Source organism: Dicentrarchus labrax, unplaced genomic scaffold, assembly GCF_905237075.1.
Source record: "Dicentrarchus labrax unplaced genomic scaffold, dlabrax2021, whole genome shotgun sequence".
In the NCBI taxonomy this organism is placed as follows: Eukaryota; Metazoa; Chordata; class Actinopteri; family Moronidae; genus Dicentrarchus; species Dicentrarchus labrax.
Window position 1 is genome coordinate 11,931,690 of NW_026136720.1, and position 22,336 is coordinate 11,954,025.

At 42.3% G+C, this 22,336-nt stretch overlaps 1 protein-coding gene across 2 annotated transcripts; it reads left to right on the forward strand.

Annotated features, from left to right (window-relative positions):
* Positions 1–862: 862 nt before the first annotated feature.
* vwf (von Willebrand factor) lies at positions 863–21,483 on the forward strand. 2 transcript variants are annotated; one of them, XM_051382227.1, is made up of 53 exons: positions 865–1,058; positions 1,176–1,227; positions 1,352–1,495; positions 1,671–1,773; positions 1,889–2,097; positions 2,358–2,479; positions 3,772–3,991; positions 4,074–4,196; positions 4,284–4,395; positions 4,510–4,556; positions 4,654–4,790; positions 4,917–5,055; positions 5,426–5,526; positions 5,609–5,804; positions 6,458–6,673; positions 6,948–7,194; positions 7,295–7,389; positions 7,675–7,826; positions 7,919–8,022; positions 8,103–8,241; positions 8,330–8,464; positions 8,782–8,928; positions 9,031–9,171; positions 10,127–10,225; positions 10,322–10,478; positions 11,035–11,202; positions 11,346–11,481; positions 11,570–11,879; positions 12,440–13,601; positions 13,685–13,789; positions 14,349–14,492; positions 14,570–14,713; positions 14,846–15,010; positions 15,125–15,171; positions 15,261–15,438; positions 15,638–15,879; positions 15,987–16,176; positions 16,280–16,621; positions 16,732–16,970; positions 17,190–17,292; positions 17,410–17,481; positions 17,849–17,953; positions 18,131–18,336; positions 18,424–18,573; positions 18,660–18,776; positions 18,876–19,056; positions 19,333–19,373; positions 19,466–19,582; positions 19,879–19,977; positions 20,477–20,605; positions 20,700–20,739; positions 20,831–20,928; positions 21,129–21,483. In XM_051382227.1, the coding sequence occupies exons 1-53, from the start codon at positions 1,053–1,055 to the stop codon at positions 21,312–21,314; spliced, it is 8,559 nt and encodes a 2,852-aa protein (XP_051238187.1). In that variant the 5' UTR covers positions 865–1,052; the 3' UTR covers positions 21,315–21,483. The 2 variants fall into 2 exon arrangements, 1 of the variants encoding a protein (XP_051238187.1); XR_007881244.1 differs by lacking the exons at positions 20,700–20,739; positions 20,831–20,928; positions 21,129–21,483 and adding an exon at positions 19,680–19,766 and having other exon boundaries at positions 863–1,058; positions 20,477–20,527.
* Positions 21,484–22,336: the final 853 nt, after the last annotated feature.

The following is a 22,336-nucleotide window of genomic DNA, read 5'->3' on the forward strand; positions in this document are numbered from 1 at the left end:
CAGCATTTCTGTGGAAAGTGCCCAGGGGCACAGTCTGCACATCCCCCCACAGTCTGCAGAACAGGTCTTTTCACATTAGACATTTCTGGCATGTCATAGCAGGAAAAGCAGATGAAACTGATAACATCAGGGGCACCTATACACCTATTCCCACAGATGTTTTTACTTAATACGCCCATGCCATCTTCCTGACTCACTTGTTGATTTTGTTATCACTAGACAACTTATAACGTTATGACAGCTATCAGTATATCGATTCAGGTATTTCCAGCACAGCTCCACCCAACATCAACCTTTAAACAGAGCACACTGTTGTGAAGTGTTACAAGAATTGGATAGGAATAGATTTAGACTCACAAAACAGAGGTTTTAGTGGTTACAGATATAAAAGATTGACTTGTTTATATTTGGGAGTGTGACACTGATTGTGAATGTTTGTCTGTCTTTGTCTTTTTGTCAGATGATCGGTGAAGTTTGCACTTGAGAGTGCGGAACCGTACATGTTCCCAGTGTGAGTGTGTGTAATTTTGGCACAGCTTAGTCATGTGTTTGTGAATTTGGCACCACCAAAGCAGTGTGATTGCGTGAGATATCTCCAGTAAGTGTGTTTTCCACAAGAATTGTTTGGGTTGGCGCCGATACAGCTACGCATGTGTAGACTAATCACTCAGCCAGGCGATCAGTGAGCATATCCTGGTATTGTCCTGCTGAGTGTGTTTGATGGTGTCAGTCTACAGGCACAGAGTTGTAGACAGAATGATATTCTGCTCTTTTTGACATAACCTGGCAAGGGGGGGGATCTCAATGACAGTCAATGACAGCTGGGCGGGGGTCTGTTCTTTGCTATAAAGTAGAGCTTCCAGGGTGGTTGAGGGTCTGTATGTGCCAGAAAGTGTATGACCCTCTTCTCAGGTTGCTTGTTCGACACAGACCATCACACTGTCATTATGCCTTGACTGTGTGAGGTCTAAAAGTAAAACATTTGGAATCTCTGATTTTGGATTGTGTTAACCTTTTCTTTGCATCTCTGTGGATTACCTGGGTCTGGAGCCATGGAGGTAGGACTTATTGGACTTTGGAGAACTGAAGAAAGCTTTTTTTAAAAACACAGTACACAGAGTAATGTGATATTGAAATGGTGATGATAATGGAAAGCATATTTATATGTATTTCAGGTGTGTTTGAAGAGGTATTTGCAAGAAATATGTGTTCTCCTGCATCTGATAGGTGAGTATAACATCAGATCATTTGGTCTTTGTACTGAAATGTGACACTTTGTACTGAAATGTGACACATTTCCTCTAGTACTTCTTCAGTAAATTGCATATTGGTGTGTTCTGCATGTCTCCAGCTTGCGTGGCAGGTATGACAGGGCGATGCAGTCTGTTCGGACGACACCATGTTCACACGTTTGATGGGGTTTTATATGAGTTCCCTGGAGACTGCAGCTACCTTCTGGCTGGAGACTGCAACCATCGCTCCTTCACACTGCTGGGTGAGTCACGCTCACACAGTTCAATAAAGAAACAAACTGATTTTAATTTTAAAGGCATTTGATGCTCATCCAGTAACTCAGTGTCCTGTGCGTCGCCACTACCCTAGGTCTAATTCTCATTTGGATGTGTGTTCTCAAACAGTGTATGTACTTAAATTAAGTGTTTAATCTGCAGGCGATTTTGTCAACGGCAAAAGAACTGGAGTCACTTTGTTCCTGGGGGACGCCTTTGAGCTGCACCTGTCTGCAGATGGACGGCTCTCACAAGGAGAAAGAAGGTTGAGTAATTTAAGTTCTCATGCAAAAATCAATCAATCATTCCATTATATGTGTATATATGTTGACTTACTGCAGAAAAAAACACCCCATATTTTATGTGTGTCTCCATTTTAGACTGTCTCTGCCATATGCATCTCACTCTGTGTTTGTGGGCTCAGAGCTTGGCTATTATAAACTCTGGAGCGAGGAGTTTGGCTTCACTGTTACCATTGATAATGCAGCTAATATCGCATTGACAATGACCAAACACCATGCCAACCGCACCTGTGGCCTCTGTGGCAACTTCAACTCTGTATCAGCTGATGAATATACTGCTCAAGAAGGTAAGATCATGCAGGGAAATGGGTAGAGTCAAAAGTCTGTAACTATGTGCGTACAGGGAATATGTGAAAGAGTGAAACTAGGGACAGTTCATTATTACTGGAATCTAGGAAATGATCTGAGTCTCCAGCTCTCAGCAACAGGAAGAGTAGCAGTCAGTACAGGAAAAGATAACAGGGTAAAAGAAAGCAAGAGAAACAGTGGTGGTAGGATGAGATTAAGGAGAAATCTTTCAACTTTTTGTTTCTGTGTGTGTTTTTAGGATTCCTAACAGAGGATAGTTACGACTTTGCAAATTCATGGGCAGTGAAGGGGGCCGGTCAGTCCTGTCGACGTGTCTCAAATCCCAGCCAATCCTGTAACAGCACCAAAGAGACTTCAGCGGTGAGAGGACAATTTATACACACATTCTTGTGTCAGGAACTCTGTAGGGATGCCATTACATTTTACATTTTGGCAAACCATCTGAAAATGAACAGAAATTTCTCTTCATAATATAAAACCTTTTATTTAGGGAAGCAGCCCACACAAAGATAGGCACATTAAGGCATGACAGGATCTGGACCTTTTGATGTAAGAATTTTTGGCATATATATAGTATCCATTTTTACTGCTCAGAAAACCTCTGTAAATATTCAACTGCAGCTCACAAACCAAAGCATCTCTGTCTCTCGCTGCATACATTATTTCATTCCAGTGTATCAGAATTTTGTAGTCATAATTTGACTTTTGCTGATGATATATCAAAATGTTGGACTGGTATTGTGAAATAATTATTGAAATATCTAATGATATGTACTTTGAAAATAAAGATTTTGTTTGTGTACAAATTTCTAAAAGCTACATTTTGAGCTATTATTAAACTCTCATGCGCTACTCTGGTGGCGTAAAGTGCTAAGTGTGAACCACAACGGTTCATATTCAACCGGGACTTCTGTTGCATGTCATTACCCATCTCTCTCTCACTTCACTGTTAAGAGATATCTAATAGAGGCATGAAATATGACTCTACTGCAGGCATTGTGGGTGGGCTAGCATAAAAAATCACCCAGTTTTAGTGAGAACATTTTGTACAATAGGAACACCCACATGTGAGAAAACAGTGTTAAATACATGTTAGTGTGAAACTATCGACCTTCAATAACGGCAAGCCTGATCTATTTCCTGTGTCTCTGGTGAAAAGGTTATGTGCTCTTTCATTGTGCAACTTCTTCCAGTCCAAAGTCTAACTGGGAATCGAGAATATTAATTTTAAGATATCTTTACTGATATTATTTATAATAAGTTCTGCTGTTACTTGCAGACTTTTATCTCTCAAACTTATTTTATAGTCTTCAAATCATCAACCTTCTTTTTGCATTATAGCAACACTAGTAGCTGTTATTGATGTATTAACATATTTTTCCCCCCATTTTAAAACCTACCCAGCAGAAGTTTTTTTCTAGAATCAATTGTCCCTTATTTGCATGAGCTGACAAGACAGGGTAGCTCATGATAAGACAAGAATGCTAATATTTTCAGTCATGAACTGGGTTTTTTTTTGTTTGTTTTAGTAACAAAAACCTGTAACCACTAAAATGAAACTTCACTACGACTATAGTATGAAGAACTGTTTTCTTTGGCCTGAAATAAGAGAATCCCCCTTTATTTAACCACATCACTCACTTTTTTTCTAGATTTTATCAAGCTGCAGCGTGTTGCAAACATCTAGTGTGTTTCTGCACTGTGCCCACCTGGTCTCTCCTGAGGCGTTCCTGATGCTGTGCCAGGAGGAGGCATGTCACTGTGACCAGAAGGACGGGGAAGACTGTTACTGTCCAATTCTGTTGGAGTATGCTCGCACGTGCCACGCACACGGGATGCTTCTTCATGGCTGGTTGGAGGAGAGCCAATGCTGTAGGTTTGTCTGTCCGTGAGAAGGTAGTTGCAAGCTATAAAGTTACATTAAAAATCTAAATTTGTGCATTTGTGTGTTCAGTCCCCAAGTGTCCAATTGGGATGCAGTACAGTGAATGCACCAAGTCTTGTTCCACAACCTGCCATAGTCTCAACATCCAGGAGGTCTGCAAGGAAGAGTGTGCTGATGGCTGTACATGCCCTGGTAGCGTCCCACTCACTATATCTCCCTCTTTCTCTCTCTTTTTCTCTATTGCTTGTAGTGCTAACATTGTGTGTATTTGTTTTTCAGTGGGTAAGGTTTTGGATGGCAATCGCTGTGTGGAGGTATCTCAGTGTTCCTGTGTGCACATGGGACGACATTTCCCTCCAGGATCCACTATCTCTCAGGACTGCAACACTTGGTGAGAGGGCAATGTACATGCAGAAACGTGTATGAATACACAGATACATAACTATTGCTTTACAGATACATAAGAAATATAATGCTTCCTCACTAAATTGTCTCTTTTCTGCAGTGTGTGTCGTCACGGTTCCTGGGAATGCACTAATGAAGGTTGCCCTGGTGAGAGAGATGTACAGTAGTAGTCAATGCACAGACTTAAACATTCTACTGGTAAAATAAAGTCCTGGGTTGCTAATTTATTTTCTGGTGTGTCTAGGTGAGTGCTTGGTGGTGGGCCAGTCTCACTTCAAGACCTTTGACGACAAGTTCTTCACCTTCACTGGTCACTGTCAGTACCTGCTGGCAAGAGACTGCACAGATAGTGGGTTTTCTGTCATTGTTGAGAATGTACAGGTAATGGATTTTGGAATTTAGGAGAGTTGGGGACTTAGACGCATTACATGAATATTTTTTCTGTCACTTTTCTGCCTCAAGCTGCTTGTCATCTACAGTATTTCTGCTGCTGGTATTGTGTTTCAGTGTGCAGATGATCAAGATGCTGTGTGCACACGCTCAGTGACGCTCAGCCTGCCCTCTCTGGAGGACATGACAGTGAAGCTGAAGCATGGAGGAGTTGTCTCTGTCAACAGCATGGACATCCAGACCCCGATGAATCACGGTATGACAGTTTGGTAAAATAGTGGATCTACATTTTATAGTCCCTTCAAGCATATTGAATTATACTGTATATGCTTTTATACTGATAATAAGGCCTGAAGTATAGCAGAGAATGTATTAAACATATTGTGCTTCAACCTATTATACTACTACTATATTCTGAAGAGGGCAACACATTGGCTCAAAGAGTTTCCATCCTGATGACGTCTAGTCAACATCAGCATGTAAACACCAAATAAAAATGTATCCATTTGAACATCTTTGTTGACCAGATTTCTTGAGATTGGTGATACTGTTATTTATTGTTTTAACTGTTTACACGATATATAGTTAGTTCAACTAGTCAGTTCCCTGTGTGTGAAATTTTTCAGGCCGTCTGCACATCCAGAGAACTGTTCAGTCTTCTGTGCGTGTGAAGTTTGGAGAAGACCTTCGTCTGGACTGGGATGGACGGGGCCGCGTGCTTTTAAAGGTAGAAATAAGTACAATGCATAAAGTTATTTATTATTTTATTTTTAGCAAACAACTTTACTGAATTCTATCCGACTCTCCAGCTGGGGCCACGATGGGCAGGGCAGACATGTGGTCTCTGCGGTAACTTCAATGGTAACCAAGGTGATGACTTCTTGTCTGGATCTGGTCTGGTTGAGGCGGGTCCTCAGGCGTTCGGCCAATCATGGAGGATTAATGGAGACTGTGAATCCACCCACAGACATGAGACTGATCCATGCACCATTAACCCCAAAAGAGGTATACACACCCATGCAGATGCACACATACAGACTGTAGAGGACAAAATGATCATTTAGTGAATAACCTTTGTATGAACTGTGATTCTCTGTGTTATACTGTTCTGTATAAAGCATGACTGGCTCCATTTCTGCTGAACTGTAAATGAACTGACTTTCTTAATACAATGACCACATTTATGTGCTAAATGATGATAGGTTGAAATATAGCCTAGCCTGCACATTTCCGCTGAACTGTAAATTAACTTAATGAATACAATGACCACATTTATGTGATGTAAGGTTGAAATCTAGCCTGGCCTGCACATCAAACCTTTATCTAATCTGGTCTGAGACAGGAGCGTATCTTCATTTGGAAATGCCTTTTGTTAATCATTGATGTCTGTCCTGTCATTAAATGTAATCCTTGACTCTTTGTTCTTATGCATATAAAAACCCTGGTGACGATACACACAGCATCGATTCCTTGATTTCCTCGGCAGTCGCTGCCTGTCACTTTGTTGGTTTCGACCCTTTTGCGCAAAAGCTAAATAAATATACAAAGACAAATTTCTCTTTGTTGGTCTCCCTTATCTGGTCAACTTCCACCACACAGACATCACCACAAAATAACAACAATAAAATAACCTCTAATCCTCCTTTTCCACCTTTCAGTGCGTTTTGCAGAAGAGGCATGTTCGGTAATGATGGCAGACGTGTTCAGTCCATGCCACTTTCTGGTGAACCCGGGTCCGTTCCAGCGGTTTTGTCGTTATGACGTGTGTGCGTGTGGGGACGGTGAGGAGTGCCTCTGCTCTGCTCTGTCAGCCTATGCAGCTGCCTGCAATGCCAGAGGAGTGCTGCTTAACTGGAGGTCTCCCTCACTCTGCGGTAACTCTCACACTGAACTCAGTTACAGCTGATAATTCACACGCACATACACTGGTAAACATTCACACATTTAATTCATTCACCACTTTTAGAGGAAGCATTAGCGTAGAGCAAGTCAATAAAAATCTGGGTAAAACATAAACGCCACATAAAAATCTGTCTATTTGAATATTGGTATCATCAAGAATACAACATCAATCATAACAAAGACCAACTATTCATCATTAAAAAAGCTTAATAGATGCCTAACTTTCCCCTGATTTGATTTTGGCAGAGCTGGAGTGTACTGGGGGCCAGGTGTATGAGGCTTGTGGGAGTGTGTGTGACCGGACATGCCGTGCTCTGGCTGGGGCTGAGGCAGGCTGTGAGGGGGAGAGGGTGTGTGAGGAGGGCTGTTTTTGTCCTGCTGGAAAGTACCTGAGTGACTCTGGAGAATGTGTGACAGCTGACCTGTGCACCTGCCTGCATGATGGACAGCTCTACCAGCCTAATGACGTCTACGCGGATCACAACAGCATCTGGTCAGTGCATATTCACAAACTATGTTAATTACAATAAGCTAACAGACATCGTATTTCATTGTCTTGCTTTTTGTGTGTTTTTCTTTGCTTGTGTGTGCAGCTACTGTGAGAACGGCTCCATGCGCTGCAGCTCTCCTGAAAAGAGTAGTTTACTGTCTGACCTCTTCTATGACGATGACCTGGCACCATCCAGAGGTACAATTTCAGTAGCTCTATTGAATGTCCATGTGTTTCGTGACTTGTGTATATATATATATATCCCTATGGTATCTTTCATTTCCATTCTTCATTTAATATGAGACTTTGCTGCCTTTAAATGCAATGAACAACTGGGTCAGTCCTGTTAGTTTTATTTGGCAATTGAAGTGAAACTGCTTTATTATGATTTGTGACTGCCCAGTTAGTTTGTGTTTCAGGAACTGATTACCAACTTCCTGTAACCACCTACATTTTGCTACATTTTGGTTTTTGTGTATACAGAGCGCCGGTCAGCCCAGTGCCCTCCTCCGTTAATCCGTGCAGAGTGTGATACAGGAGAAAAAGGCCTTGAGTGTGCCAGGACCTGCCAGAATCTGGATCTGCCCTGTGTCAGCCTCGCCTGCATCCCTGGCTGCCTCTGTCCACCTGGCACAGTAGGTGATGTGTTATCTTTCTGTGTGTGTGTTTGTTGCATATAAAAACATCTAAAATAGAACATTCTGATTGATTAGCAAATTGATTTCAGGTACGTCACCGCAGAGACTGCATTGCACCCGAACAGTGTCCCTGTTACCATAACAACAGGCCATATGCATCAGGACAGACCATCTCAGTGGACTGTAACACCTGGTAAAAAGGATTATTTGCATACATGATTTTGAAGGGGAATACCTGCACTGGGCTTGCTTAACAGGCTGTTTCGTTTACAGTGTGTGTAAGAACAGGAAGTGGCGCTGCACAGAGAAGGTGTGCGATGGTGTGTGCCGCACTGTGGGGGAGGGGCATTACATCAGTTTTGATGGCCTAAAATACTCCTTCCCTGGCCTGTGTCAATATGTCCTGGTTCAGGTAAGAGACAGAGAGATCCAAAATAGATCCAGACTCTCTATACTTTCCCTACATTTGTTGTCTGTTTTCTGCTTTTTACTTTCATTAGGATATGTGTAACGGAGAGGAGGGTTCATTCAGAGTGCTGGTGGAGAATGAGGCCTGTGGAATTGTGGGACATCGCTGTGCAAAAGCTATCACGATATTTTACCAGGGAGGGTTGATTGTAATGCAAGCTGGAGAGGTAACACGCTCACAAGCACGCACATACCAGCTTATGTGATTCAGTGTGTCATAGGCATAAAGCACCAAGTCCAGATGGACACCACAGATACTGTTGCGTTGGTGAAAGACAGCATAGTTCTTTTTGCATAAAACATTTGCATATTAATCTAAAAAGATTTGCAATTTGTACATTTTATCAGACACATTTGTTACTCATTTACATTGACAGTTTGATAATAGTCTTTTAATAATTGAATTGTTTTGAACCCAAACTTTTCAGACTTGACCTGTGAGTATTCCATATGCATCCATGGTTACCATCTTTCTCTCTCGCAGGTGAAAATGAAGAGGCCGGTGCTACAGGGCTCACAGGTGGAGATTGTGCGATCTGGTCAGTTTTATACCCTGCTGCTGGGGAAACACATCTCCCTGAGCTGGGACAAGGGAACTCGCCTTCTGGTTCACATCTCAGCCACATACAGGGTACTAATGTATTATAACACTACTTTTGATATGTGTTTTATACACGTTTTTTTTATATTTAACATGTCCTTTTTGTTGCACAAATTTTTTATTTGTATGTAGGGCAGGGTGTGCGGTCTGTGTGGTAACTTTGATGGAAACGTCAACAATGACTTAATGAGCAGTAACAACCAGCTGGAGGTTGACTCCTCACACTTTGGGAACTCCTGGAAGGTTATTCCCAGCTGTGCTGATGTAACACAGGTAAAGTCTGGTCTTAAATTAAATTGGGGATTCGTTTTATATTATTTTATTATCCATCTTGAGATTTCAGCAACACCAATGGAGGTGAATTGAATTTTGTCCATGCTGCTCACAGCATTTAGAAATTCATTTTAATATAAATTAACTGCATCTCTTTCCAGGCGCAATGTTCCCACTGTGAACAGCTTTCACTGGAATTGCTTTATACCCAAGAAATTCTCCCTGGAAGTTCTATATGTTTTAAATGATTAACTACAAATACAAGTATTTATTCCATAGATACACATTTGCTCACACACACATGTACTGAGACATGTCTTGTTGATAGAGTTAAATATCTTCTGTGAAATCCAATACAGCCTGAAAAATAGGCACTGGAGTATAATAATAATTTACATGCTTGTTTTAGTCTATGTTTTAGTAACCTATATGAGCAATAGTTTTAAAATAATAAAATTAAGTTAAACAGACTGGATTAAAAGATGAATAAATCATTGCACAAAACCCTCAAGTCAAGTCAAGCCAAAGGGGAACATGGTTTATATGTGGCCTGACTGAGGTTGACCTTTGGTGCCACTGCAATACATTGTCTGCCCCATGAAGGACAATTTAAGAAACTCTGTTCACATGACTGGCTTAGATGTGGCTATATACAGTAAGGTATACCTGGTGGGCTGTCAAGTGGTGAGATGATAAATTTGATAAAAACTGAAGCAGACTCCATGTTTACTGTGATGGATTACCTACCTCAGGCAAGTCTCTGTAAGTTGAGTTTTGCACCATATTGACGTGAGTCAAAAAACAATGACTGCCTGGAATGTTTGAAATCAACCTCTTAATATAAATTATGCTTCGGAAAATAGTTTACCATCGTGTATGCATGCATCAAGTATGCATGATTTGTAGTTAATGTTCTGAAAAAACACTAAATTTTAGTGTGTTGTTGTGTGTATAGATGCCCGCTCCTTGCAGTGACAACATTGTCAAGTTGGTAACAGTGGAGCAGTCGTGTCGTCTGATCACTGGTCCTCTGTTTAGAGAATGCAACAGCCAGGTGAGTGTGTTTTACACACACACGCACACTTTTGACACACCCATTGTTAGGTTAATTCACTAAGTCCTTGCTTCACCTTTTCCTGTGCATCTCTAGGTGGATCCAGAGCCGTATGTAGAGATGTGTGTGGAAGCAGCATGCTCTTGTCCATCAGTGGGCGACTGTGCATGTTTCTGTGATGTTATCGCGGCCTATGCTCAGACCTGTTCAGAGAGGGGTGTATCCATCAGCTGGAGATCCAATGATCTTTGCCGTGAGTTTGAAGAATTTCATGGCTGAAATACGCTTTGTTGTTATGAATAACAGACATTGTCTATCACATTTTGATAATACATCAAGGCTGTTTGACCAAGTCTTCTCAGGTGTATAAATCAAGTGGACGGAGAAATACCTAAAATAACTGGAGAATTTTGACTGAAACACAAATCATCTCCTCCAAGCAGCTTTACTTCTTTTTTTTACACACCACAATCACAAGGCCACCACTTTCACTTCTGCTTTGTTCTTTCACGTGGTAGCTTATGTGTTATAACTAGAGCTAACACTCTTGTAGTTCTGCTTTTCAAATGGGAAGTTACCCTGAATTTCTGTCAGTTAAGGTTTTTGTTCATCCAGGAGGACTTTGTTATCTATACTTAGATAACAGATTTGATGTTCTGAAAATCTACTCTTAATAGTATAGTTTAGAAAATGTACTTGTTTTTTATTTTATTACGCAGGTCACAGGTCCTATTTATCTTGAAAGCAGGCCTGTGTAGGTAGATTAGTCAAATGCTGTGGCCAAATTTTGTCTGTCTTTGTATCTTTAGCCATCAGCTGTGAGGAGCTGAACCCCAAGAGCCCAGGTGTAGGGGAGGAGTTATGCCAGTGGAGGTACAATACTTGTGGCCCTGCCTGTCCGATCACCTGCCAGCACCCAGATCCCCTCCACTGTTCGCTCACATGTGTGGAAGGCTGCCATGCCTACTGCCCCCCAGGTGCCAAAATAAAACTCATTACACATACAACACACAAAATATTACTGCATGCAATATCTAAATGCAGTATAGATCAAATTGGATGCATTCTACACACATACATATAATGAGGGTGAGTTTAACTTTAGTCTTGTTTTTCTTAGGCCAACTACTGGATGAGGTGGCCATGCGTTGTGTTAATCCCTCTCAGTGTCAGGTGTGTATCCATGAGGGTCAGAGAATCTCCCACGGCAACAAGGTCATCCTGAATCACGATGACCCCGACCACTGCAAGATATGGTAATACTGGATATTCTGGATTTGTAATTTATGCTTTGTAATGTGAGTCTGTCCACATTTTAAGATACTTTGTTCTTCTGTTCTGAAGTCACTGTGACAATAACACACTGAGCTGTGAAGTGTGTTCCTCCCTCACCATGGTCACCACTCCCACACCAACACCTGCCTATGCCACCTTCACGACTCTGCCCTTCACTACTTTGATGCCCGAGGGCACGTGTGACCGTGCCATGGATCTGGCATTCCTACTGGATGGTTCAGAAGCCCTGAGCGAGGATGAATTTCAGGCCACCAAAGAGTTTATACTGGGAGTGGTTGAACGATTCCGCATGGGCTCAGCTCACACTCGAGCAACAGTCCTGCTTTACCACTCTGGAGTCAAAACATATGACCTACAGGTAGATAAACTTATGTTGTGTGACACAGCAAAATGTGTATTCTTGCACAAATATACAAGGTTATTTAATTGTCATTTTACAAAGCAAGGTTGTATAATAAAATTAAATTAAATAAATATGTACAAAAGTTATTATTATTATTATTAATCCATTATTAAAATGGATTAATAAGTCGTAAATAAATACATATGTTATATTATATATAATATACATGTATAATGGAGTGCTGAGGTTGCATTAAGCAGTCAGACTGTGAGCTTAAGCGAAGAAGCTGTTCTTAAAGGTTCAGTGTGTAACATTTAGCCAGATGGCAGCAGCTTGAACCGGTTGGGGTGGGTACGGTCTTTTAGTATCCTTTGGACTGGTTGCATACACCTTATCACACCGATGTCATACCAAAGATATGATATTAAACATGCAGTTTTGCATTAAGCATTCTTCCAAATAATACTTAATTGATCAAATTTAGTTCAGAAATAAGCTGCTTTGCTGACTCACAGAAACTAGATTTTAAAGGGCTGCACCTGGTTACTTGACTTCCCTCTCATTTACGCCTATAGGTTCAGAAGTGGCTGTTTAAGAAGACTGTGCGTGAGCTGCATTACACAGGAGGAGATGCAGCCTTCTTAGATGAGGCTGTCAAGTATCTGGTGATCAACATCTATGACAAGAACAAACGTGAGAACGCCGGCCGCGTTGCCATCATCTTGACTGCTAGTGCCAACCCTCGTCACGTCCGTGGCATCACCAAGATGCTCCGCAAGAAAACCATCACCACCCTGACAGTGGCACTGGGTCCTGGTGTAAACATGGGGCAGATTAATGATATCACCAAGGCCAACCCAGAAAACAGGGCCTATGTGCTTAGCAGCACAGGTGAGCTGCCTGATCGTCTGTTAGAGCTGACAGATTACCTCTGCACCTTGGGGATGGAGCCTGAGGTGGCGAAACCTCCAACGTTAAAGTCCACTCCAGGTAAAGCTCACAAGAGCACAAGCACCACGACCTCGGCTCCTCGTCTGGAGCCCAACCCGACACAACACCTCCCCAACACCCCAACCTCCACCTCACCCCCTGCTTTGTCTCACATCACCACATCTTCATCTCCAGTCACGCCAGCCAAAGATGTGACATTCATCCTGGAAGGCTCTGATTCAGTCGGCGAGGTCAACTTTAACAAGTCGCTCCTCTTCCTGGAGGAGGTTATCACACAGCTGACGGAGGAGGAGGAGTTCATTCGTATCACTGTGATCCAGTACTCAGTAACAGTTACTTTGGAGATTAGTCGATGGGAGCTGAGGAAGGAGAGGCACATGCTGCGGCAGCGACTGAGGGAGATTCGTTGGAGAGGTGGAAGTAAGACAAACACAGGCGCAGCTATCACTACGTTTCAAGAAATGGCAACGGTCCAGCCTTCAAGCGGCCCCACCCCTCCACAACTGGTCTTCCTCGTGACAGAAAACCCACCTACTGACATAGTGACACGCCCACCATCCACGAGCACCCAGACACATGTGTATCCCATTGGTGTTGGACCAAAAGTAAGTGAGGTTGACTTGCTACCATTCAGCTCCCCTCAACGCCCACTGATGGTTGATGACTACAACCATCTGACGACCCTGGTCCACCGAATAGTCAATATCACCCACACCAAAGTCACACCCCGGTCTCCTACACTGCCACCCCTGGTCCTCCCAACACTTGCCAGCCTGCCACCCTCAGGTATCGAAGACACACTAATTTCAATCATTCAGTCCACAAGGAGTCCTTACCCTGTATTAATATGTGAGCATATTTTTGCACAGTGCCGTGTAAGAAGCCTGTGGACGTGTTGTTCCTGTTGAGGGCTGGAGAGCAGATTGAGGACATGAAGACATTTGTCAAAGCTTTTATCAATGATGCTGACATAGGTAGGTGTGACCCAGTCACTAAATACCCTACTACAAATTTAATGTAATTTGCACTGCATTTCACTTGTGTGCAGTATGGTATTAGTTCTACTTGTTTTCAATTTGTCTATCTTTCACAATGCTATTTCTAAATCTTGAGCACAGGTTTTTATGAAATGTGAAGGACAGATAGGCCTTGAGAAAAAAATTCTCCATTTAAATTTAAATAATTACCTGGAGTTGGGATCTCTGCCACTAGACAATTATTAGTTTTATAGTCAGAAATATGGAAGTATTAAAAGCCTTAAGGGTCAAACATGTATTTATCATATTTCAGTTGTAAGATCATTGTCTTTGGGTTTAACAGTAGTTTGGATAATTATTCCATGTTTTGTGTTCACCCAGTTTCTAGGCATTTACTGTAGACAGTGGGAAACCAGTGAGGGACACAGCATATAGGAGACATTTCAGTTGAATTTTCTTTTTAGTTTACATTTGTACTACTAAAGTTTATTCAAGTAACCAGATTGTGGCTCTCCCTCCCCTCTACAGTGATTTAACTCCTCCTTTATGTGTGCAGGGCTGAATAGCACTCAGGTGAGTGTGGTTCAGTACGGACAAACTAACACAGCAGAGCTCACCTGGAAGGATGAACAGACCAAATCCCACCTCCTGAGCCTGGTGGAGAGCATGCCGAGCAGGACTACCGCTGCCCCCGCACTAGGTAGTAGATACATAAACTAGTGTGTGCACACACATTAAAGCAGACACACACACGCTCACTGTCCTGTCTGTCTGTAGGCTCTGCTTTGCGATTTGCTGTGCAGACGGCCATCTCGCCGGTCAGTGGTGGAAGAGTTGGCATAGCCAAGGCTGTGGTGATGCTGGTAACTGACAAATCAGCTGATGATGTCAAAGAAGCAGCTAACGAGGCACTGGCAGCAGGTAATTAAGTCACCATTGAGATGAAATACATTGGATACCTCAGTTCAAAATTCAGTTGGTATGTTTCCATCCTCCAACCTTCCTTTGTCACAGATTTGGTGTAGTTTCACTGATGAGAGTCTCTTCCCTCAGGTGTGTCAGTGTTCCCCATTGGGGTGGGACTAGGCTATGACAAGAGTGAGCTTAGCATACTTGGCCGTCATGGCAACCAAGACAACACTCTGCACTTGAACAGCATGGATCAATTACTGATGTTGCTTACTCTGGACCACGGTTACACTGAGAGAATATGCAGAGGTACACACACATATACAGTAAAAATGATTAATTCTGAGAAATAAATCTGTTCTTTAGTATTAATAAGAATACATTATAATAATGATAATATTGGCCATTTTATTTGCTTCTCAGCTGGTCCACCAGGACTGTGTGTTGATGATAATGGAAACGAGAGAAAGGTGAGATTGAGTATATGTTACCACAATACAGAAACCTTTTACAGCATTCCTTGAAATTAATTGTGTATGATTCCGTTAATGTCTTTCAGCCTGGAGAATCATGGCTACTGGAGGACGGCTGCCACTCTCTCATGTGCCACCCCAGTGGGGCAGTAACCGTACAGAATCACAAAGTCAGCTGTGACAGACTGGAGCCGCCAGCCTGCAGCAACAACATGCCACCTGTCAGAGTTCAGGAGACCTGTGGCTGCCACTGGGAGTGCCCTTGTACGTACACCAAAAGGATCAAATAGCTTCTGAAGTTTCTAGCATCACATTTAATCTTGTCTATATTAAGTGCACATCATTTCCCTGGGCTGCTTACAATGAAAGCTAGAGGCTGGCATTCTAGTCTATTTATACTGACTGTTAACGAATCACATGTTTCTGACTCTCTCTCTTCCATCTGCCTGGTGTGTGTTGACAGGCATGTGTATGGGCAGCTCCACAAATCATGTGGTGAGGTTTGACAGCTTGGCGCTTAGGCTGGAGGGGGAGGGTTTGTGCACCTACACACTTCTTACTGTCAGCAGAGGCATCAGTGAAGGGTCAGAGGTCAAACTCCACAGTGGACCTTGTCAGGACTCAACGAATTACAACCAGGTCTGCATGAAAGCCATGGAGGTGATCCACGGGCCGCATAAACTGCTGCTGAAGGATGATATGACAGTAAGCTGTGTGTTGCTGGTCAAGATACCTGTACCAACACTGAAATTAATCATTATATGTGATACTATAAAGGGTTATTTACTAACTGTGTGTGTTTGTTTGAGCAGGCATTCATTGATCGGGAAGAACTTGCACTGCCTTGGCGGTACGCTGGTCTAGAGCTGGTGCGTTATGGAGGAGTGATGCTGCAGCTCAAGTCAGACCATGGCTACGTCCTAACTTACACTCCTAAGAGCAATGAATTTACCATCACATTACCCAGCTCCACCACCACCGGCCACATGGCTGGACTCTGCGGTAACATAAATACAGACCTATTTATTCAAAAGTGTGTTGTTGTTTGTTTTTTACCACCTCTCCTTTCTCTGACCTCTGTTCTCTCTCTGTATCTTTCTTCCAGGTGCCTGTGGAGAGGAGAAGTTTAACATCCTTTCTCTGCGTAATGGCAACTCGACCACTGACCAGCAAGCCTTCATCTCAGACTGGACTGTGGCTGGAGATGGCGGCGTGTGTCTGCCGAAGCGGAAGGCAGTGTGCGTGTCTGGGGCGGCGATGGGATGTCAGGCCCTACGTTCTGAAGTGTTTGAACCATGCCACACACACATTCCCGTCCAGGTGTTCCTTGCCAAGTGTGAGGAGCAGACATGTGAGGAGTCAGATGTGTGCGAGCTCATTTCTGCATACGCACGCCTCTGCAGACAGAGAGGTGTGTGCGTGGACTGGAGGAGCCCCCACCTTTGCCGTAAGTCAGTTTTTGATGTGTGGATTTGTGTATGTTTCAGCTGCAATGGACACATTTTAACACCCAGTCTGAGCCTAAATCTAAACTTTTGCCTGATCTGTGCGTTACAGCATTAAAGTGCCCGAGCTCCATGGAGTATGATGCATGTCGGACAGGGTGTGTGGAGGACTGTGATAGCATACAGACGTTGCCAGGCGACTGGTCGGTTGCCAAGGGGAACGAGTCATCCTGTATGGACACACCTACCGAGGGCTGTTTCTGTACCGGAGGGACGGTTTTGCATCATGGACAGTGTGTATCACCAGAAGGATGCCGGCAATGTGTTGACAATCATGGACAAACATTTATGGTGAGACACATGAGAAGATGAGAAAAAATGGGACTGAATATGTGAGGGAATGATGTTAAATCTAAACCAACTTCTTAATTACAGAGACACATGCTGACAAAATTAGATGGGGCAAACAGTGTTCACCGTTAAAGTGTGCTGTGAGCGCCCTCTAATGTTTGTTCTTAATATAACCAAATAATGCTCTAAAAATGAACATGTTGTGATTTGTTTGTACAGTATATGCAGAGTTGGGTACCAGATGAGAACCCATGTTTGATTTGCATGTGTTTGGACCAACAACACATTAACTGCACTGCCCGTCCCTGCAATGATGTCAAAGGCAAGCATCCCTGCTCTAAATACTGCTTATGGTCACACAGTAGTGTCTTTTTACTGGTTGTGTGCATTGTGTGTTTAAAACACTAAAATAATTTATCATCTGTATGTGTGTGTATAGCTCCGGTGTGTGGACCCTGTGAGATCCTGAGGGAGAAGAGAGAGTCTAAGTGCTGCCCAGAGTATGAGTGTGGTATGTCAAAGAAACTACGTAGCAATATTATGTTTCTGTTTCTACATCCAATATTTCAGTAGCCTCATAAAATGGGAGCAGGAAGAACCGACCTGTTAGTGTTGAATATATGGGTTGTGTGAAGCTAGAATACTGGAGGTAATATATTGCTCAAACATTAGAGCCCTAATGCACCACAATTAAACTCAGTGTTGATTTATTGATATTGACAAAGGAATAAACCTCTACCAACTTCATATTGAAAAACATCTTAAATCTTTTCCCATCTCCATATAAGCTTTTCAGAGCTCTGTATTTATCTGCCGCTTGCATCATAGAGCGTATATCTCGCCTTACTGCAACATACTGTCTCATTCTGACTTTTCAGTGTGTGATCTTGTGAATTGTGACCTGCCTGAAGTGCCCCGCTGTGAGGATGGTCAGACTGTGGTTCTGAAAAACCCTGGGGAATGTCAGCCTGTACACGAGTGTGGTATGACATTTACACATTCTCTGTGATGTTCGAGCTCTGATTTGCTCTGACACACACACACAAACACACACACACACACACACACACACACACACACACACACACACACACATGAAACAGAGCACACATCGCTGTGATCTCTTTTACACGTTTCTCTTCATCTCTTTTCTCTCTCAGTCTGCAAAAAGGAAGAGTGTGCACTTCAAGCTCCACCCGCTTGTCCCGCACATCGCCAACTGTCAGTGAAAAAGACAAAGTGCTGTGATGTGTTTGAATGTGTGTGCAATTGCCAGAACTCCACCCACACCTGCCCTGCTGGGTTTATCACATCCTCCTCTACCAATGACTGCGGCTGCACAGAAACCAACTGCCTGCCAGACATGGTGTGTTTTTGGATGCATTAGTTTCTTTTCTTTTTTTTAGCTGTAGCTGTTTAAATGATCCCACTTTATTATTGTTTATCTCCTCAGGTGTGTGTGGTTGGTGGCGTGGTTCACCCAGTAGGGAGTGAATGGGAGGAAGGGTGCGAGAAATGCAGTTGCACCCAGCTACAGGACATAAACACATCGCTACACATTGCTCAGTGTACCCCACCTGTGTGTGATAGAACCTGCCCTCAGGTAAGACGCACACACACATACACCATAATACATCTTTGCATTATGCTCCTATAACCATTAATTCATATATGTTTATTTTATTTCAGGGCTCCATGTACACTCCATCAAAAGGAGAGTGCTGTGGGAAGTGCACACCAACCAGCTGTGTAGAGTCAGAGGGAGAGATGCGAGGGGACACACTAATAGGGGGAAGCTTTAGACATGTACGTGTGTAGAGAAACCATAAATGCCTAAACCACACTGATTTGGCACAAGCTTTCCCTATTTGTTGATTTTAATCACTTCTCTGTGTCTGTTTATAGGTGGGAGAGGTATGGCAGTCTCCACATGATAAATGTGTGTTGCATCAGTGTGTGAAAGTGAGAGAAGAGGTGTTCATCTCACCAACAAACGTCAGCTGCTCCGTTATGGACGCTCCATCCTGTCCGCTGGGAACCGAGTTACGCTGCGACACCCAGGATTGCTGCCCCCGCTGCCACTGCGGTAAACACACAAATGCGTACTGTATACAATTACACACATAGAAAAATATAGGCAGAAAACACACAAATGTTCATCCACTCACTGTTTATATACCAAGTTGCAGTTGCGGTGCCTGTCCAGCAGATGACTCTCTCATATTGGTGTCATTCCAGAGCCATGGATTGGATGACACCAATCTGAGAGAGTCATCTGCTGGACCTGACCTTACAAACCCCAGGATTTAATGCACTGTTTAATGAATGGCAATACAATTATTTCTATCTTTTCTCCCTGCAGCCCCTATGGATGCCTGTGTCCTCAACCACACTGTGATAGGGGTAAGTCATGCACAAAAGCAGCCTTCATCTTTCATATTCAAACATTTTAAATGCTTTAAGTGCTCCATCTTGATCTGTATGTGTTTGTACAGGCAGGAGAGAGGCTGATGGTGGATGTGTGTACACACTGTGAGTGTATGGTAGAGGAAGGTGCCGTGAAGAAACACAAACTGTCCTGCAGGAGAATCAGCTGTCCCACTTGTCCCTTGGTAACCATAATCCCATTATTATGTTTTACTATCCCTGTTATCATTTGTCATCTTCATCCTGACTAACTAATAAATTCAAACGTCATTTTCATCAAAGATTCTCTAATCCACTGACCACATTCCCTCCCTGCTTATCATTAAATTGCGGCCTCATCGTTTTCCGTGATTGGCTTTATTCACAGAGGTAAATAGTGAATTGTTTATCCAAGCAAATTTATGTCTTTGTATTTAGAGTAATATCCTGAGGATGTCTTCCTATATGAACTAACATGCAGTATTAACCACAATGTTTTCAGGGATACACATTGCAGAAGGAGGAGGATGCTTGCTGTGGTCGATGTGTTCCCACTGCCTGCTTCATGCAAAGGCCAGATGGAAAAATGTTGAGTCTGCAGGTAGGTAATTTTACAGCAGAGAAAATGCCTTTCTTATGAACCCTGTCGAACACACAGAGCATGCAGACATACTGTAGCACTCATTTACTATTGCAAGAAAAATGTTTAATGATGTTAATGTTTATATATTTTATACACTTTTTACAGCTTGTTTTAGCATGATATATTACTAGCATGCGAAATCTATGCTACTATACTATACTATATTATACCATGTCATGTTATGATATTCTATTCTATACACACTAAACTATACTATACAATACTGTACTACACTGCATTACTCTATACTACACTATACATTGCAATGCCACACTACACTATGCTGTACTTATTCCTTGAATCAATAGTTACCAAAATAAAAAATAAACATGGTTTAATAAAGTTTGTCTATAAATGTAATATTTTGTCATTTGTTTGCTGTAGTACCTTTTGAAATAACAGCATTTTAGCTGCAGAAGTAAATACTGTCTGTACGTGTGTGTGTCTCTCCCTCCAGGTGAATACGACCAGCGAGGACGGTTGCAACTTTTATACCTGTGGTGTAAACGATAAAGGGGATCTTGTCCTGCAGACCAAAGTGACCACCTGCCCTCCTTTTAACCGTCAAGCTTGCCTGGACCAGGGGGTACGACAACCACACTAACTGCCGCATCGCCACACCTACACCTCAGTATCTGCCATAAAGTTGTATTAAATCTTTCTCTCCTGTTTGTTTTCAGGGAAAAGTCAGCCAGATTGGAACAACCTGCTGTGAGCTGTGTAAGTAGAGCTGTGCCCTCTGCAAGACAGGTGCACTGTTTTGAAAAATCTGGACACTCTGATTTTAATAAGAGTGTGTGCATGTGTGCAGGTACGGAGCCAGAGTGTCGGAGGACAGTGGGAACGCTTAACTACATCAAAGTGGATGATTGCCAATCAGAGCACCAGATAGAACTGCGCTACTGTGAGGTAAGAGACTACACGCACACACACACACACACACACACACACACACACACACATTTAAGGATGATTAATACTGTTTTCCCCCTAGGATTAGCCTACAAAGTTCAATGAAATCGTAACACTTTCCATCGCCATCCCACCCTTTTCTCTCTCTCCCTGTGGCACTGTCCATCTGTCCATTTGTCCATCTGTTTGTCCATCAGGGCAAATGTCGCAGTAAATCCATGTACTCCCTGGAGAGGGCCGCTGTGGAGCAGGAGTGTGTGTGTTGTGCTGCTGTGGAGACGGAGCCTCTCAGCGTTCCCATCCTGTGTGCCAACGGCACTCGTAGCCACCACACTGTCCTGTCTGTTACTGCATGTGACTGTCTGTCTAAACACTGCACCTAGAGAGAGAGAGAGAGAGAGAGAGAGAGAGAGAGGGTTATAAATGGTGTGTATCCAACTAAAATGTACTCATATGAAAAATAACATAAATGGCTGTATTTAATGCATTTACATATACAACATAACAACAGAAATATCAATAAAACAAACCTTTCAGTTTCTGCAAGCACAACCTTTTTGTCTGTGTTTTTTTGTATCTGAATATTTCTATAACATTTTATGGGTTTGTAGAGATTGTAGAGTTTGTTTTTTAGATGTCTGAATAGTTAAGAAGTGATAACAGATTTTCTGAATTCCTTTTTCATCTGGGTTCTTCTGACATTACCTAATTGAGTTGATCAATATTAAATAAATATATCACATATTAATCAAGTTAGTATAAAAATACCAGTGATGGAACATAGCTAACATTTTCTCAAGCTTCAGTATAACTTTGAGGTACTTGTAGAGTGCCTTGGTAGCTGAATTTTACACATAACTACAACGTCACTGGTTTAATACCAGGGATCGACCTTTGTCACATGTTGTTCCCCCTTTTCTCTCCAACAGTTTCCTGTCTGCCTCTTCACTCTCAATCTGTCCAATAAAGCCAAAAAGGCCAAAAACAAATGCTAAGGTACTTGTGTTTTCATGTCATTCTATTTTATACTTCCAATCAACACAACTTCAGTATGTTTGACTGAACTAGATTCATTTGACAGCTTTAATCTAATGTAATGTAATGTACAATATATAATGTGTGTGTAGATAGCTAGGTAGGTAGGTAGATAAAACATAGATACTTTATATTATATTGATTATTATTATATGATATTTTCAATGCAATGGAGTATTTTTATATTGCAGTTTTGTTACTTCTGGATCTGAATACTTCCTCCATCAGTGAAAAATGCTTAACATTTGGTGGTTGCAGCTGCACAAAAAAAAAGAGGTAGATAATATAATAATAAACTGCTTTTCTTCATTTCAGATCATTGTATTTGAATAATTTGGTTAATAATAATAAATAATGTGTACATTAATCA